At 43.3% G+C, this 16058-nt stretch overlaps 1 protein-coding gene across 1 annotated transcript in view; it reads left to right on the top strand.

Moving 5' to 3' along the window:
• The window catches only part of WDFY4 (WDFY family member 4), a 442717-nt gene extending 432776 nt beyond the window's left edge, over positions 1 to 9941 (top strand). Inside the window, exons 60-61 of the mRNA XM_038744298.1 lie at positions 5598 to 5709; positions 9430 to 9941. Coding sequence (XP_038600226.1) covers positions 5598 to 5709; positions 9430 to 9496 — 179 coding nt within the window. The 3' untranslated portion in view covers positions 9497 to 9941. The remainder of the gene's footprint in view (positions 1 to 5597; positions 5710 to 9429) is intronic.
• Positions 9942 to 16058: the final 6117 nt, after the last annotated feature.

Here is a 16058-nt window from a genome sequence, read left to right as displayed (position 1 = left end):
TTCAAATCCCGGCTCTGCCAATTGTCAGCTGTGTGACTTTGGGCAAGTCACTTAACTTCTCTGGGCCTCAGTGACCTCATCTGTAAAATGAGGGATTAAGACTGTGAGCGCCGTGTGGGACAACTTGATCATCTTGTAACCTCCCCAGTGCTTAGAACAGTGCTGTACACATAGTAAGCACTTTATTATTATTATTATTATGAGTGGAAAGAGCATGGGCCTGGGAATCAGAGGTCCAGGGTTCTAATCCCTTATCTACTACTAATTATAACTGATGGTATTTGTTAAGAGCTTCCTATGTGCTGGGCACTGTATTAAGCGCTGGGATGGATACAAGGAAACTGAGTTGTACACAGTCATTGTCCCATGTGGGGCTCACCGTCTGAATCCCCATTTTACAGATGAGGTAACCTAGGCCCAGAGCAGTGAAGTGATTTGCTCAAGGTCACACAGCAGACAAGTGGCAGAGCTGGGATTAGAAGCCATGACCACTGACTCCCAAGCCCGGGCTCTTTCTACTAGTCCACGTTGCTTCTCTGCTCTGCTTCATTACTTGCCTGCTGTATGACCTTGGGCAAGTCACTTAACTTATCTGTGCCTCATTACCACATCCGTAAAATGCGGATTAAGCCTGAGAGCCCCTCTGGAAGCAGCATGGCCTGGTGGTTAGAGCATGAAGCTAAGGGTCAAAAGGACCTGGGTTCTAATCCCAGCCCTGCCACTTGTCTGCTGTGAGACCTCGGGAAAGTCACTTCACTTCTCTAGGCCTCAGTTACCTGATCTGTCAAATGGGGATTAAGACTGTAAACCCCGTGTGGGACAGGGAATGTTTCCACGTGTCCCAGTGTTTAGTACAGTATCTGGCACACAGTAAGCACTTAATAGCATAAGAAAAAAAACGTGGAACATGGACTACATCTAATCTGATTAGCTTGTATTTACCCCAAGCACTTTGTGCAGTGCCTGGTAGATAGTAAGTACTTTTTATGGCACATTTTAAGAGCTTACTATGTGTCAATAATAATAATAATGATAATGATGGCATTTGTTAAGCACTTACTATGTGTAAAGCACTGTTCTAAGCACTGGGGAGGATACAAGGTGATCAGATTGTCCCACAGGGGGCTCACAGTCTTCATCCCCATTTTACAGATGAGGTGACTGGGGCACAGAGAAGTTAAGTGACTTGCTCAAAGTCACACAGCTGACAATTGGTGGAACCGGAATTTGAAGCCATGACCTCTGATTCCCAAGCCCAGGCTCTTTCCATCGAGCCACGCTGCTTAAGGAAGATACAAGTTGATCAGGGTAGATGCAGTCTGTGTCCCACAGTGGGGCTCACAGTCTAAGAGAGCAAAAAGGCATTGAATCCTCATTTTGCAGTTGAGGAAAATGAGGCACAGAGAAGTTAATACCATTGCAAAATATGGAAGAAAAGGAAGAGGAGGGTGAGTAGTGGCAACATCCTGGTTCCAGAGGCCCCGATCCCATTGCTGCTCAATAGTAGTTGGTTTCTTTGCAGTGGCACAAATTCTGCCTCTTGCAGGATTCCGAGATCTCTGCAGGGAAAACTTCTCCCACAGGGCCTGCCCCATGACTGGCAAACCTGGGCTATTTGGCTCTTCCCATCACTTTTTTCACTTTCAGTCCTAAGTTTGTGCTCCACCCCAGTACTGGTTGCACCTTAATGACAACAGATGTAGCTTCAGTGCAGCTTTGATCCCGTGACTTCAACAGCCTGGATGCCCAAGTAGACATGCTGTGGGAGAGAATATCCATGGTTCCTGGTGGAATGACTCCCTTTCGATGTTAGCCACGAGCTGAGGCCTGATTCAGTGGCCCTATTCAATCCAGAGCATCTCACTAAAGAGCAAGAACAACCCTGAGGACTGTTCCAACCCCATTGGACAGGGACTTCACCCAACCTGATTCTCTTGTATTCACCCCAGTGCTGCTGTTCACCTCACCTCACTACTCTCCTACTACAAGCTAGCCCACACACTTCACTCATCTAGTGCTAACCTTCTTACTGTGCCTTGATCCCGACTGTCTTGCTGCCGACCCCTCGTTCACGTCCTGCCTCTGGCCTGGAATACCCTCCCTCTTCAAATCTCACAGGCAATGACTCTCTCCACCATCCAAGTCTTATTGAAAGCATATCTCCTCCAAGAGGCCTTCCCCTACTAAGACTTCCTCTCCTCTCTTCTCACTCCCTTTTGCGTCACGCTATCTCGCACCCTTTATTTATCCCCCCATTCCCAGCCCCACAACACTAACGTGCGTATCTGTTCTTCATTTATTTATTTATCTAGATTAATGTCTGTCTCCCCCTCTGGATTGTAAGCTAGTTGTGGGCAAGGAATGTGTCTCCTTATCGTTAAATTATACTCTCCCAAGTACTTAGTACAGTGTTCTGCACGGAGTAAGCACTTAATAAATACCATTGATTGACTGACTGATAGTACGCATTTAGCAAATAGGGCAATCATTTTTATATAAGTATAATGGCAAAGAGCCCTTGGTCTCAAACTTGCTACTAAGATATTTTAGGATGAGGCGCAGTGTGATCTAGTGGAAAGATCACAGGCCAGGGAGCCGGAGGACCTGGATTCTAATCCTGGCTCTTGCTTGCTGTGTGACCTTGGGCAAGTCACTTATCTTCTTTGTGCCTCAGTTTCCTCAACTGTAAAATGGGGATTAAATACTTGTTCTCCCTCCTATGTAGACTGTGAGCTCCATGAGGGATGGGGAATGTGTCCGACCTATTCATTCAGGTGTATTTATTGAGTGTTTACTGTGTGTAGAGCACCTTACTAAGTGCTTGGGAGAATATAATATAACCCTAAACAGACATATTCCCTACCTTGTATCTATCTTAGAGCTTAGAATAGTGTTTGACACAGTAAGTGCTTAACAAATACCATAAAAAACAGAAACAAAACAAAGTCTCTATATCTGGGTTAGACTTTGGCCTTTAGCAGACATTACAAGGCACATTTAATAATGATAATAATAATAATAATAATGATAGTATTTGTTAAGCGCTTACTATGTGCCAAGGACTGTTCTAAGTCCTGGGGTAGATACAAGGTAATCAGGTTGTTTCACATGGGGCTCACAGACTTAATCCCCATTTTACAGATGAGGTAACTGAGCCCATTGTTGAGTAGTGACTGTCTCTATATGTTGCCGACTTATACTTCCTATGTGCTTAGTATAGTGCTCTGCACACAGTAAGCGCTCAATAAATACGATTGAATGAATTAATGAGGCACAGAAAAGTGAAGTAACTTGCCCAAAGTCACACAGCTGGTAAGCGGCGGAGATGGAATTAGAACCTACGACCTCTGACTCCCAAGCCCGTGCTCTTTCCATTAAGCCACGCTGCTTCTCATAAGACATTGCAGAGCATGTGACCGAGGCCCTGGTATTAGAGAAGCAGTGTGGCTCAGTGGAAAGAGCCCGGGCTTGGGAGACAGAGGTCATGCGTTCAAATCCAGCTCCGCCGCTTGTCAGCTGTGTGACTCTGAGCAAGTCACTTCACTTTTCTGTGCCTCAGTTACCTCATCTGTAAAAGGGGGATTGAGATTGAGAGCCCCCCATGGGACAACCAGATCACCTTGTATCCTCCCTAGCGCTTAGAGCAGTGCTTTGCATACAGTAAGCGCTTAATAAATACCAAAATTATTATTATTATTATTATTATTATTATTATTATTACTATTATTACTGGAACAGAAAACATAGGAATGAGGTGCATTATTTCAATCTCTCAGCATCCCGGTAGTGCCGAAATGATTCCTCAGCCTCCCAAGCTCCTGGCAGGAGCTGGTCTGAGGGGTTTTCAGACCAGCAGATGGCTCCATGTGTCCATTTTCTTTTTCCTGGGACTCACTGCTTATTTTTGCTCCTGAGGCCTGCACTCCGCTATCCTAGTTAGGAGGGAACATGAGGCATTTGGCTGTAGGAGAACTAGGACCCAAGCATCCTAATAATTGGGAGAGTTCGTCATTTAGAATCACCCAATACACAAGTGAAAGTGTCCCATTCCAGTCATCCTGGAAGCCGCCGTGAGAAGCTTATTGGTTTTCCAATACGTTACGTCTGAATGAGCTCTCACAGTATTCACCTGGCAAATGTGAATGATATAACTTGTATATAACTTGTATATAACTTGTACTTCCCAAGCTTATATATAACTTGTATAACATATATAACATATACAACTTGTACTTCCCAAGCGCTTAGTACAGTGCTCTGCACACAGTAAGCGCTCAAGAAATGCGATTGAATGAATGAGTGAATAAAGTGTGGATGCCTATTGATAAAATTTGGATTAAAGTTTTATTTCTCATGTGGGTTTTTTGGGCGTTATGCACAAACGTTCTAGAGAAGAATAGAGAAGAAGCATGGCTTAGTGAATAGAGAACAGTCTGGAGAGTCAGAAGGACCTGGGTTCTAATTCTTGCTCCACCATTTGGGTGCAGTGTGACTTTGGGCAAGTCGCTTCACTTCTCTGATCCTCAGTTACCTCACCTTCAAAATGGGGATTAAGAGTGTGAACCCTATGTGGGACAGGGGCTGTGTCCAACCTGATTAAGTACCATAATTATTAATGTTATTTTTATTTAAAGCACAAGAACATCATGATGAGGTACTTTAGAAGAATCTGATTGCCATAATATCTCACTGATGAATAATTAGCAGTAAAAACCCATCAAGTTGAATGCACAATTTGTGAATCTCTTTCCTTCAAATTTATGCTAAGCTTGTAGTCACATGAGCTCATAAATGCACCCTGGTATCCACCTACTTATATACAATTTGTCCCAGCTTGGAATTCCATCTGTACATTTCCAAGCATGCATACACATTTACACACATAATAATAATAATGACATTAAACTCTTACTATGTGCAAAGCACTGTGCTAAGTGCTGAAACACTACATTCACACACACAACATTGACCACGCAGAATGGCTTAATCACCACAACTGAAATTACTAAAATTACCGCAGAATCATTTTATACAGCCTAGTCCTCCCACATCTCATTCGCCACATTTAAGAAAATAAAATTAATCTAAAATAGTCATTAAAAAAATTGAAGTAAAAATTATTGAGTTACTTTTTAAAGAAACATCCCCAGCATTTAATTATTGGTTCTGTTATGAGAGGATTTAGGTAAGTTGATAATACTGGCTTTATGTAATTTATTTTTACTAGGCAATTATAGGCTGCATTATATCCTGGCAGCAAGGTATTGTGGGGCATCTTATTAAGCATAGAGCCAGTAAACACTGATGAACAATTTTGCTGAACTAGGCATGCAATTTAGAAAGCAATAATACACAAATCCAATTTAGTACACAATTGATACAGCAGCACGTCAGCACATGTAACTATCATAGCCCACAAATTAAATTGGGACAGCCCATTTCGCAAAAGGCACAGGCCAAGATTAAATATATTTTTTCTCCCCCTTCAATTTAACAACTTGCTGACCACGAGTATAAATACATGTATGTGTGTGAGCGCGTGCGTGTGTGTGTGTATATTCCTAGCTTCTAAATATTTATTTTTGCACCCTCAACAGGGAACGCTTGGGAAAAAAGTCTTGTTCTCTGTCGAGAGCTGGATATCAGTGTCGCTTTGACGGGGAAGCCAAGTAAAACCAACCCGGCTATCACGGCTCTGGCTGTGTCCAGGTAATTTGGGTTGATGATTTCATGGTTCCAGCCGAGGGAGCGGAGGCTGGCAGACATCAGATCTGGGCTCTTGGATTTCCATCTTTAGACGAGTAGCTGCGAACACCAAGTAGATGACAATACCTAAAATGACTAGATCTATCTTAGCGTGTTATATGGGGAGTCTTCCTGGTCCAGGGAGAAACCTTCATTCATCCATTCTCATCCATCTATTACTCTATTTATTTATTTATTTATTTTTCTTGCACATATCTATTCTACTTATTTTGTTTTGTTAGTATGTTTGGTTTTGTTCTCTGTCTCCCCCTTTTAGACTGTGAGCCCACTGTTGGGTAGGGACTGTCTCTATATGTTGCCAACTTGTACTTCCCAAGCGCTTAGTACAGTGCTCTGCACACAGTAAGCGCTCAATAAATAGGATTGATTGATCCATTCAGTTGTGTTTATTGAGCGCTGACTGTGTGCAGAGCACTGTACTGAACGTTTGGAAGAGAACACAATAACAATAAAGGGACACATTCCCTGCCCACAACAAGCTTATGGACTAGAGAGGGTGATGGACATTAATCTAAATAAATAAATTACAGCTATGGGATCCTATCTAACAACTCTATTGAACTGTAATAATAATATTGGTATTTGTTAAGCGCTTACTATGTGCAAAGCACTGTTCTAAGCGCTGGGGTAGATACAAGGTAATCAGGTTGTCCCACATGGGGCTCACAGTCTTCATCCCCATTTTACAGATGAGGGAACTGAGGCCCAGAGAAGTGAAGTGATTTGCCCAAAGTCACACAGCTGACAAGTGGCGGAGCCGGGATTTGAACCCATGACCTCTGATTCCAAAGCCCGTGCTCTTTTCCACTGAGCCATGCTGCTTCTCTGAGCCAACTGTACTCTCTGAAGTTCTATATATTGCCGACTTGTACTTCCCAAGCGCTTCGTATAGTGCTCCGCACACAGTAATAATAATAATAATAATAATAACAATAATAATAATGATGGCATTTGTTAAGCCAACTTGTACTTCCCAAGCGCTTGGTACAGTGCTCTGCACACAGTAAGCGCTCAATAAATATGATTGATTGATTTAGCGCTTCCTATGTGCAAAGCACTGTTCTAAGCGCTGGGGAGGATACAAGGTGATCAGGTTGTCCCACGTGAGGCTCACAGTCTTAATCCCCATTTTACAGATGAGGTAACTGAGGCACAGAGAAGTTAAGTGACGTGCCCAAAGTCACACAGCTGACAATTGGCAGAGCTGGGAGTGCTCAATAAATATGATTGAATGAATGAATGAATTCAATCATGTTTATTGAGTGCTTACTGTGTGCACAGTGCTACACTAAGTGCTTGGGAAATACAAGTCGGCAACATATAGAGATGGTCCTTACCCAACAGTGGGCTCACAGTCTAGAAGGGGGAGACAGAGAACAAAACAAAACATATTAACAAAATAAAATAAATAGAATAGATATGTACAAGTAAAATAAATAGAGTAATAAAACAAGTAGACAGGTGTCAATACCATCAGAATAAATAGAATTATAGCTATATACACACCATTAATAAAATACATAGAGTACTAAATATGTACAAATGTACCCAAGTGCTGTGGGGAGGGGAAGGAGGAAGGGAAGAGGGAGGGAGAGGGGGCAATGGGGAGAGGAGGAGGAGAGGAAAAAGGGGGCCTCAGTCTGGAAAGGCCTCCTGGAAGAGGTGAGCTCTCAGTAGGGCTTTGAAGGAAGAAAGCTAGTTTGGCCGATGTGGCAGGTGAGAAGGAGGCACATTAGTGATTGAAATACTGCCCCAACTCAACGCCTGGTTGTGGTCCAATTGATTCAAGGTTCAGAGAGTGGGTTGCAGAGTTGTGCTGAGATGTTAGCTGTAAGGTCACTGGTGACTTGGGCGGGCTGGCTGGTGACCCTTAACACCTCTGCTCAGGAGTGGTGGGGAAAAGCATATCCAGTGGAAGAGGGAAGGTTGGATCCTGCTTCTGTGCTCAGCACCTTGCCAACTCTTCTCTGGCAAGCCGTCTTAGAAGAAGGGAGAGACGTATGTGTGGTGGATAGGGGGCAATTCACTAGCATTTTAAAAGCTTTTCTTCCCTGCCCTCCCACCATATTGATGAAAGTGTTAGAAAACAGCAGTCAATCATGTTTACTGAGTGATTACTGTGTGCAGAGCACTGTAGCAAGTGCTTGGGAAAGGACAATTTAGCAGGCCCATCCCCTTTAAAGAGGAAAACAGGAGAGGGTTATCATCATCATCATCAATCGTATTTATTGAGCGCTTACTGTGTGCAGAGCACTGTGCTAAGCGCTTGGGAAGTACAGGTTGGCAACACATAGAGACAGTCCCTACCCAACAGTGGGCTCACAGTCTAAAAGGGGGAGACAGAGAACAAAACCAAACATGAGGGTTCTCTCAGCTAGGTTATTAGCTCCTTGAGAGCCAGGATCACATGTATTTACTCTGTTGTACCCTCCCAAGCGCTTAGTAGGGTAAGCTTCTAGTGGGTAAGTATCATGTCTACCAACTCTATTGTATCATACTCCCCCAAGCGCTTAGGGCACACAGTAAGCGCTCAATAAATACAATTGAATGAATAAGTGACTGAATGAATGAGAAGCAGCGTGGCTCAGTGGAAAAAGCACAAGCCTTGGAGTCAGAGGTCATGGGTTCAAATCCCGGCTCCTCCACTTGTCAGCTATGTCACTTTGGACAAGTCACTTCATTTCTCTGTGCCTCAGTTACCTCATCTGTAAAATGGGGATTAAGACTGTGAGCCCCACGTGGGACAACCTGATCACATTGTAACCTCCCCAGTGCTTAGAACAGTGCTTTGCACATGGTAAGTGCTTAATAAATGCCATCATTAGGATTACTATTATAAGTACCAACGATTGACTGATTGCTCTGCACACGGGTCTTTGGACTAATTGAAAGCTCAGAGTTCATTCATTCATTCAATCGTATTTTTTGAGCGCTTACTGTGTGCAGAGCACTGTACTAAGCGCTTGGGAAGTACAAGTTGGCAACATATAGAGATGGTCCCTACCCAACAGCGGGCTCACAGTCTAGAAGGAGGAGACAGACAACAAAATAAAACATATTAACAAAATAAAATGAATAGAATAAATATGTACAAATAAAATAAATAAATAAATAGTTGGGCACAACGGCAGAAATGGCAGAAGACAATCATGCCTAGTTGTACACTAGAGGTGCTGTATTTACAACAGCATGTGAAGAGTTGAATTCCACCCCCTCTGCTTTACACACCTTGTGTCCTGGGTTGTGTGGAAAAGTGGTATTGGTTATTGATTTGTTGGTTGATCATTGTCCATTTGATCATATGAGAAGCAGCATGGCCTGGTGGTAAGAACACGGGCTTGGGAATCAGAGGATGTGGATTCTAATCCTGCCTCCACCACTTGTCAGCTGTGTGACCTTGGGTAAGTCACTTCACTTCTCTGTGCCTCAGCTTCCTCTTCTGTAAAATGGGGATTAAGACGGGGGGCCCCACGTGGGGCAACCTGATTACCTTGTATCTGCCCCAGAACTGTGCCTGGTACATAGTAAGTACTTAATAAATGCTATCATCATCATCATCATTATTATTATTATTATCATTATTATTATTATTATCATTACCAATGAGAGAGCCCAAAAGGCCTACCTGTTGTGTAACGTCTCTTTTTAATTTTCATATCTAAGAAATCAGACCAAAATCTTTGCTGGTGATGAGAAGGGGAGAATATTCTGCTGGTCCATGGATGCTTAGGAAGAAACAGTGACCCATGGTGGGGGACTTCTGAAGAACTACACAGCTGAAGAATGAAATGAGAACATACCACGTTGTGTAAAATCTAAACATATTTAAGTATTAACATATGGAAAAATACAAGGAGCAGGAAGACAGTAACAATAGAAGCACAGCAAAGACAAAGTTATGTGAGGTACAGGAGCCCAGAGGCAAAATGGATTCCCCTACGTCAACCTACATAGTTCTCTGTGACAACTGCAGAAGCCCCGATCATCAATCTGAGGGGAACTATCCTCCAGTTAGGCAAATGTGTTGTCCAGGTTTACAAAGACTGCCTCGTGTGACAATTTTGCGGCATCTGTACAGAAATATTGACTAGTTTGGAATTCAGTGTCTGATATCTGAACTTCACATATGAGAAACCTCTGAATAAGGGCTTTTTTGTGCCAAATAAATGGTGTTGCTTATGGAAAACTCAAGAGAAATCCAATTAATTACTTTGTGGTTTTAAAACAGTTTCTGTTTGTTGTTGTTGTTGTTTTCTTCCACAAACACACGGAGAAGAATCTCAGTGAATCTAAGGTGGTTGCCCTTTTTTCAAACCCGGATGTTGACAAGAATTATTTTTGGGTGGAAGGATCGGGAATCACCAGAGAGAAAGCTATACATGGGTTGAAGATCTGTTCTTCTCCTCTTTTTGGGACTGCTGCTACATAATAATAAGTGCTTACTATGTGCCAAACACTGTTCAAAGCGCTAGGGTAATGATAATAATAATAATAATGGTAGCATTTTTTAAGTGCTGATTATGTGCCAAGCCCTGTTCTAAGCCCTAGGGGGGATACAAGGTAATCAGGTTGCCCCATGTGGGGCTCACAGTCTTAATCCCCATTCTACAGATGAGCTAACTGAGGCCCAGAGAAGTTAAGTGGCTTGGTCAAGGTCACACAGCAGACAAGTGGCAGAGCAGGGATTAAAACCCGTGTCCTCTGATTCCCAAGCCCATGATCTTGCCACTGAGCCATGCTGCTTCTACCTGGAGACCCCCTTATCTCCCCATACTCGTGTCAGGGAAGGAAAACAGGTAAACAGAGAGCTCACAGAAGGTTGTGCACGCGTGCACAGAAGACACAGCATTCCTGACACAAACCAAAGATTCATAAATCATCAGCTCGGCCTTGGGACTGAAGGGAGCCAAACTGCAGAGTGACCTAGAGAATCGTCCCCAAAGGGATGAATGAGGGACCCAACTCTTCAGTTTTAGGCTGACTGGTACAGAAAAAAGGGGACGTGCCTTCCACGCTTGGATTTTGCACAATGTCAATTCTGTTAAATAATTCAACCAAGAAAGTGAGGACTAAAAAAAGATCAAAGTACTGACTCTCTCCTCTAACCTTGTCTTTTCCTAAATGATTTTACCATGGCATATTTGAAAAAAAAAATAAGGAGCGGATAGGAAGAGAGTCTGCAGGAAATCATCCAATTGAAACTCTCCTGCTACCGCGGAAAACTTGGCTACCAGAGATTGCGCGTGTGTGCGTACGCACATATGTACACCAGGTTTACCAATTTGTTTGAAAGGTAATTTGAAACACCTACAAGTTCTCCTAAAAAAGTGTGATGCTTGTTTAAGCAACAGAAAAACCACTAACAGTTTGTCCCATCAATCATCAACTGGGAGCGAAAATCAAGATGGGTCAAAGAATTGGTTTACAAGTGTTTTCAGTGTTTTACACCTATTGAGATGATATAAGTTAGCAGGGATCATATTTGATCTGATTATCTTTATATCCACCACAGTGTTTATCATGTGGCTTGACATGTAGTGAGTACTTATAAAGTACCATAATTATTATTCCTTTTCCATATATGTATATCCTTTCCACTGGACCCATTCTCTATTACCACTGATATAAGATTCAGTGCTGTTCAATCTCTTCTATCCCTTCGGGCTCAAAGATGCTTGGTAGGTTGAATCCAGTATTTTTCTATATCCAGGATCATACACAGAGGATAACAGCTACAGAGTTGGAAAACTCAACTACACCCTACAGTGACAAAATATTGGCTCATGCAGCATGGCTCAGTGGAAAGAGCCCAGGTTATGTAGTCAAAGGTCATGGGTTCAAATCCCGCCTCTGCCAGCTGTCAGCTGTGTGACTTTGGGGAAGTCACTTCACTTCTCTGGGCCTCAGTTACCTCATTCTGTAAAAATGGGGATGAAGATGTGTGAGCCCCCTGTGGGACAACCTGATCACCTTGTAACCTCCCCAGCACTTAGAACAGTGCTTTGCGAATAGTAAGTGCTTAATAAATGCCATTATTATATTATTACCTATTCTATTTGTGCTCCTACGGGTGCTTAGCACAGAGCTGCACATAGTAAGAAATCACTATCATTGATTGATTGATTCCACATCCTTCAAGAAGCTTGAACCTTCCCCACTTATAAATATGTATCTCAATCTAGGGTACATGGTAGATGTGTGGCTTGCTAGCCTAGAACTTCCACAACAAATGAAGCTCTTTGGGGAAACCTGTGTTCGGATTCTTCCAGTAAAAATATTGATTTCTGATCCCCTTCTGCCACCCTCTCCTCTGATTTGTTCCTTCAGCCAGGATCTGATTAGTAGGCAACTCTCTCTGTGGAGTGTTTGCTATGGTCTGATGGGTGGGAAAATCTGCCTCTTGTGTCCTCTGTGCCAGTGTGAAAGTGATTGGGATGGTGACTGGGGGAGAGGAAAGAGAGAGGGGTGTGTGTCTGGAACCCAGGAGGCCCCACGAAGGCTATTCCAGAGAGGGAGAGCAAAGCTCCCGGGAAATGTGGGGTGCACCACTCTGAAACCACAACCGCCCAGCCTGACCTGATCTTCCCCAGCCCAAGCTGAGCCTGGGGATGGTGCGGAGGAGGGGAAAGGAAGGAGGAGAAAAGGCCAAAGGTAGGAGAAGTGTGGTTCAAGAGTCTAAGAGGTCCTCTGAAGACTCCTCCAGAGAAGAACAAAACCTCTGGAAAACATGGGGTGACTTGCTCTGTACCCCCAATCACCTGCTCCTGACCTCCGCATCTTCCTCAGCTGGATTAATCGTGGATGGGGTGGGGACGGAAGAAGATGGGAAGAGGAGACGAGGGGAAGAAGGTTGGGTTGGAGTCTGGGGGCCCCTATGGAGGACAAGTGAATCCCCCAGGAAACGAATGTGGCTCACCCATCCCAGACCTGGTTGTGTCTGTGGAGGGAGGGTCCCACCCTACACCCCCTCTGTCCTTTCCCTCTTCACTAGCAGAGCTCAGCACACTGAGAATCAATCAATCAATCAATCAATTGTATTTATTGAGCGCTTACTGTGTGCAGAGCACTGTACTAAGCTCTTGGGAAGTGCAAGTTGGCAACATATAGAGACGGTCCCTCCCCAACAGCGGGCTCACAGTCTAGAAGGGGGAGACAGAGAACAAAACCAAACACATTAACAAAATAAAATAAATAGAAGTGTACAAGTAAAACAAATAAATAGAGCAACAAATCCGCACAAACATATATACAGGTGCTGTGGGGAAGGGAAGGAGGCAAGGTGGGGGGGATGGAGAGGGGGAGGAGGAGGAGAGGAAGGAGGGGGAGGGAGGAAGGGGAGGAAGGGGAGGGAGGGAGGAAAGGAAAGGAAAGAAGGAAAGGAAAGAAGGAAAGGGAAGGGAAAGGAAAGGGAAAGGAAAGGGAAAGGAAAGGAAAAAGGAAAGGAAAGGAAAGGGGAAAGGAAGACCCCCCGCCCCTCCACCACCTGAGAGTTGATTTGATAAGCTGGCTCAAAAACGGTCAATCTTTGAAGAATTTGCCATCAGGACGCTCTCTGTCCATAAAATCAGTTTGACTTAGTGGATCCTCTTTTATATCCTCACTGCTCATATTTGTCTATTTTTTTGAAACTTAAGGTGTATGTATTTTTATGATGATATCTTCCATCATCATAAAAGCAGCATGGCTCAGTGGAAAGAGCACGGGCCTTGGAGTCAGAGATCACGGGTTCAAATCCTGGCTCTGCCAATTGTCAGCTGTGTGACTTTGGGCAAGTCACTTAACTTCTCTGTGCCTCAGTTATCTCATCTATAAAATGGGGATTAAGACTGTGAGTCCTCCGTGGGACAACCTGGTCACCTTGTAAACTCCGCAGTGCTTAGAACAGTGCTTTGCACATAGTAGGCACTTAATAAATGCCATCATTATCATTATTATTATTATTATTCCATTTATGCCTAAGGTTCTCGTGGACACAGAACTTGTCACTTTGTTATTCAGTTCTTCCCAAGCATCTAGTACAGTGCACCGTGCCAAGTGAGAATACTCATTAAGTATTACTACTACTACCTCTACCACTACTACTATTACTACTATTAGTATTTCTACTATCACTACGGCTCCCATTCATTCATTCATTCAATCGTATTTATTGAGCGCTTACTGTATGCAGAGCACTGTACTAAGCCCTTGGGAAGTACAGTTCAGCAACAAGTACAATTCAGCAACAAACAATTCAGCAACAATTTGCATACAAACACTGCACCTCTTCACAAACCCTCTACTCTCCCAAGGGCTCCCAAACCTCTCCCAAGTGCTTAGTACGGTGCTTTACACACAATAAGTGCTGAATAAATGTGATTGAATGAATGAACTCACCTGTGTGTGTCTTAAAGTTCAGTGGCTGTAGGGAGGGGCAGATCTGTGAAGTGAGGAACACTGTTCCCAGGCCCTTGGTCGATGGGGGATAATCAAACATAATCCCTTCCAATTTCTCATCATGAAGAAATGAAAACAGGGATCATGTCTACCAACTTCACTGGACTACATCCAACGTTTATAAATTGTTCTGTGCAGAGCAAATGCTCAAAAAATACTGTTGATTGATTGTATTTCTTCTAGTAATTGTGCCATTTCTATGATGCAATACTTTTGAAAATATCAACACTCACAATCATTTCTCCATGAAAATTCCATTTGAAAAACTGAAAGACAATGTTGAGTAAATTATTGGCAGTCTGGATTTGCACTCACCCCATTTTGGCTTCCTTGCTTTTGAACTCATATACTGGAGTTTTCTAGTTCCTTTGCCTTCTGACCCCTTTCTCCTGAACTGGTTCAGGGGCAATTAGATACCCAAGGCAAACTGAAAACAAAAGAGGAAAGGCTCTTTTTGAGCAGAAGATCAAGAGGATCAGGAGGATCAGGAGAAAAGGATACCCCAAGGAGAAATGCGGTCGGCCAAACAGTCGATAGAATCTATGGAGCCTTTGCAGTGTGTGAAAAACTGCACTGAGCACTCAGGAGAGTATAATACAATCTAGTTGGTGGTCTAACCAGGGCGACCTGGTTCTATGTGGGAAAGTCACTTAGCACCTCAGTCCCTCAGTTTCCTCATCTGTAAAACGGGGATAAAATATCTGTTCTCCCTCCCTCTCAGACTGTGAATCCTGTGTAGGATAGGGACTATGTTTTGTTTTGTTTTTTTTTTTTTAATGGCATTTATTAAGCGCTTACTATGTGCAGAGCACTGTTCTAAGCTCTAGGGAATTTACAAGGTGATCAGGTTGTCCCACGTGGGGCTCACAGTCTTCATCCTCATTTTACAGATGAGGGAACTGAGGCTCAGAGAAGTTAAGTGACTTGCCCAAAGTCACACAGTTGACAAGTGGTGGAGCCGGGATTTGAACCCATGACCTCTGACTCCAAAGCCCGTGCTTTTTCCACTGAGCCACGCTGCTATGTCTGATCAGATGGCATTGCATCTGCCTCAGTGCTTAGAAAAGTGTCCCTCAATTGTCCCTCAGCACTTTTGTACATATCCATAATTCATTTTAATGTACATCTACCCCTTTAAACTGTAAACTCTTTGGGGGCATGGAACATGTCTACCTCTCTTTAATATTGTACTCACTTAAGCGCTTAGTACATAAGAAGCAGCATGGCTCAGTGGAAAAGAGCCTGGGCTTTGGAGTCAGAGGTCATGGGTTCAAATCCCAGCTCCGCCAATTGTCAGCTGTGTGACTTTGGGGAAGTCACTTCACTTCTCTGGGCCTCAGTTACTCCATCTGTAAAATGGGGATGAAGACTGTGAGCCCCCCGTGGGACAATCTGATTGCCTTGTAACCTCCCCAGTGCTTAGAACAGTGCTTTGCACATAGTAAGTGCTTAATAAATGTCATTATTATTATTATTATTACATTCATTCATTCAATTGTATTAATACATTCATTCATTCAATTGTATTTATTCAGCACTTACTGTGTGCAGAGCACTGTACTAAGCACTTGGGAAGTACAGTTGGCAACATATAGAGATGGTCCCTACCCAACAACGGGCTCACCGTCTAGAAAACGGGCTCACAGTCTAGTACAGTGTTCTGTACACAATCAGTGCTCCATAAATACAACTGATTGATTGACTGATAGACCTGCTAAATTCACCTAGCAGCATTTTCATCATTATTAATATTAATGATTATTTTCATGGTATTTTTAAGCACTTACTATTTGTCAAGCACTGTTCTAAGTGCTGGGGGAGATAGCATTAATCAGGTTGGGCACAGTCCCTGTCCC

This window comes from Tachyglossus aculeatus, chromosome 3 (genome assembly GCF_015852505.1).
Source record: "Tachyglossus aculeatus isolate mTacAcu1 chromosome 3, mTacAcu1.pri, whole genome shotgun sequence".
Lineage (NCBI taxonomy): Eukaryota > Metazoa > Chordata > Mammalia > Monotremata > Tachyglossidae > Tachyglossus > Tachyglossus aculeatus.
Note: the sequence above shows the minus strand (reverse complement) of the source record. Positions and strands in the feature narration are given on the sequence as shown.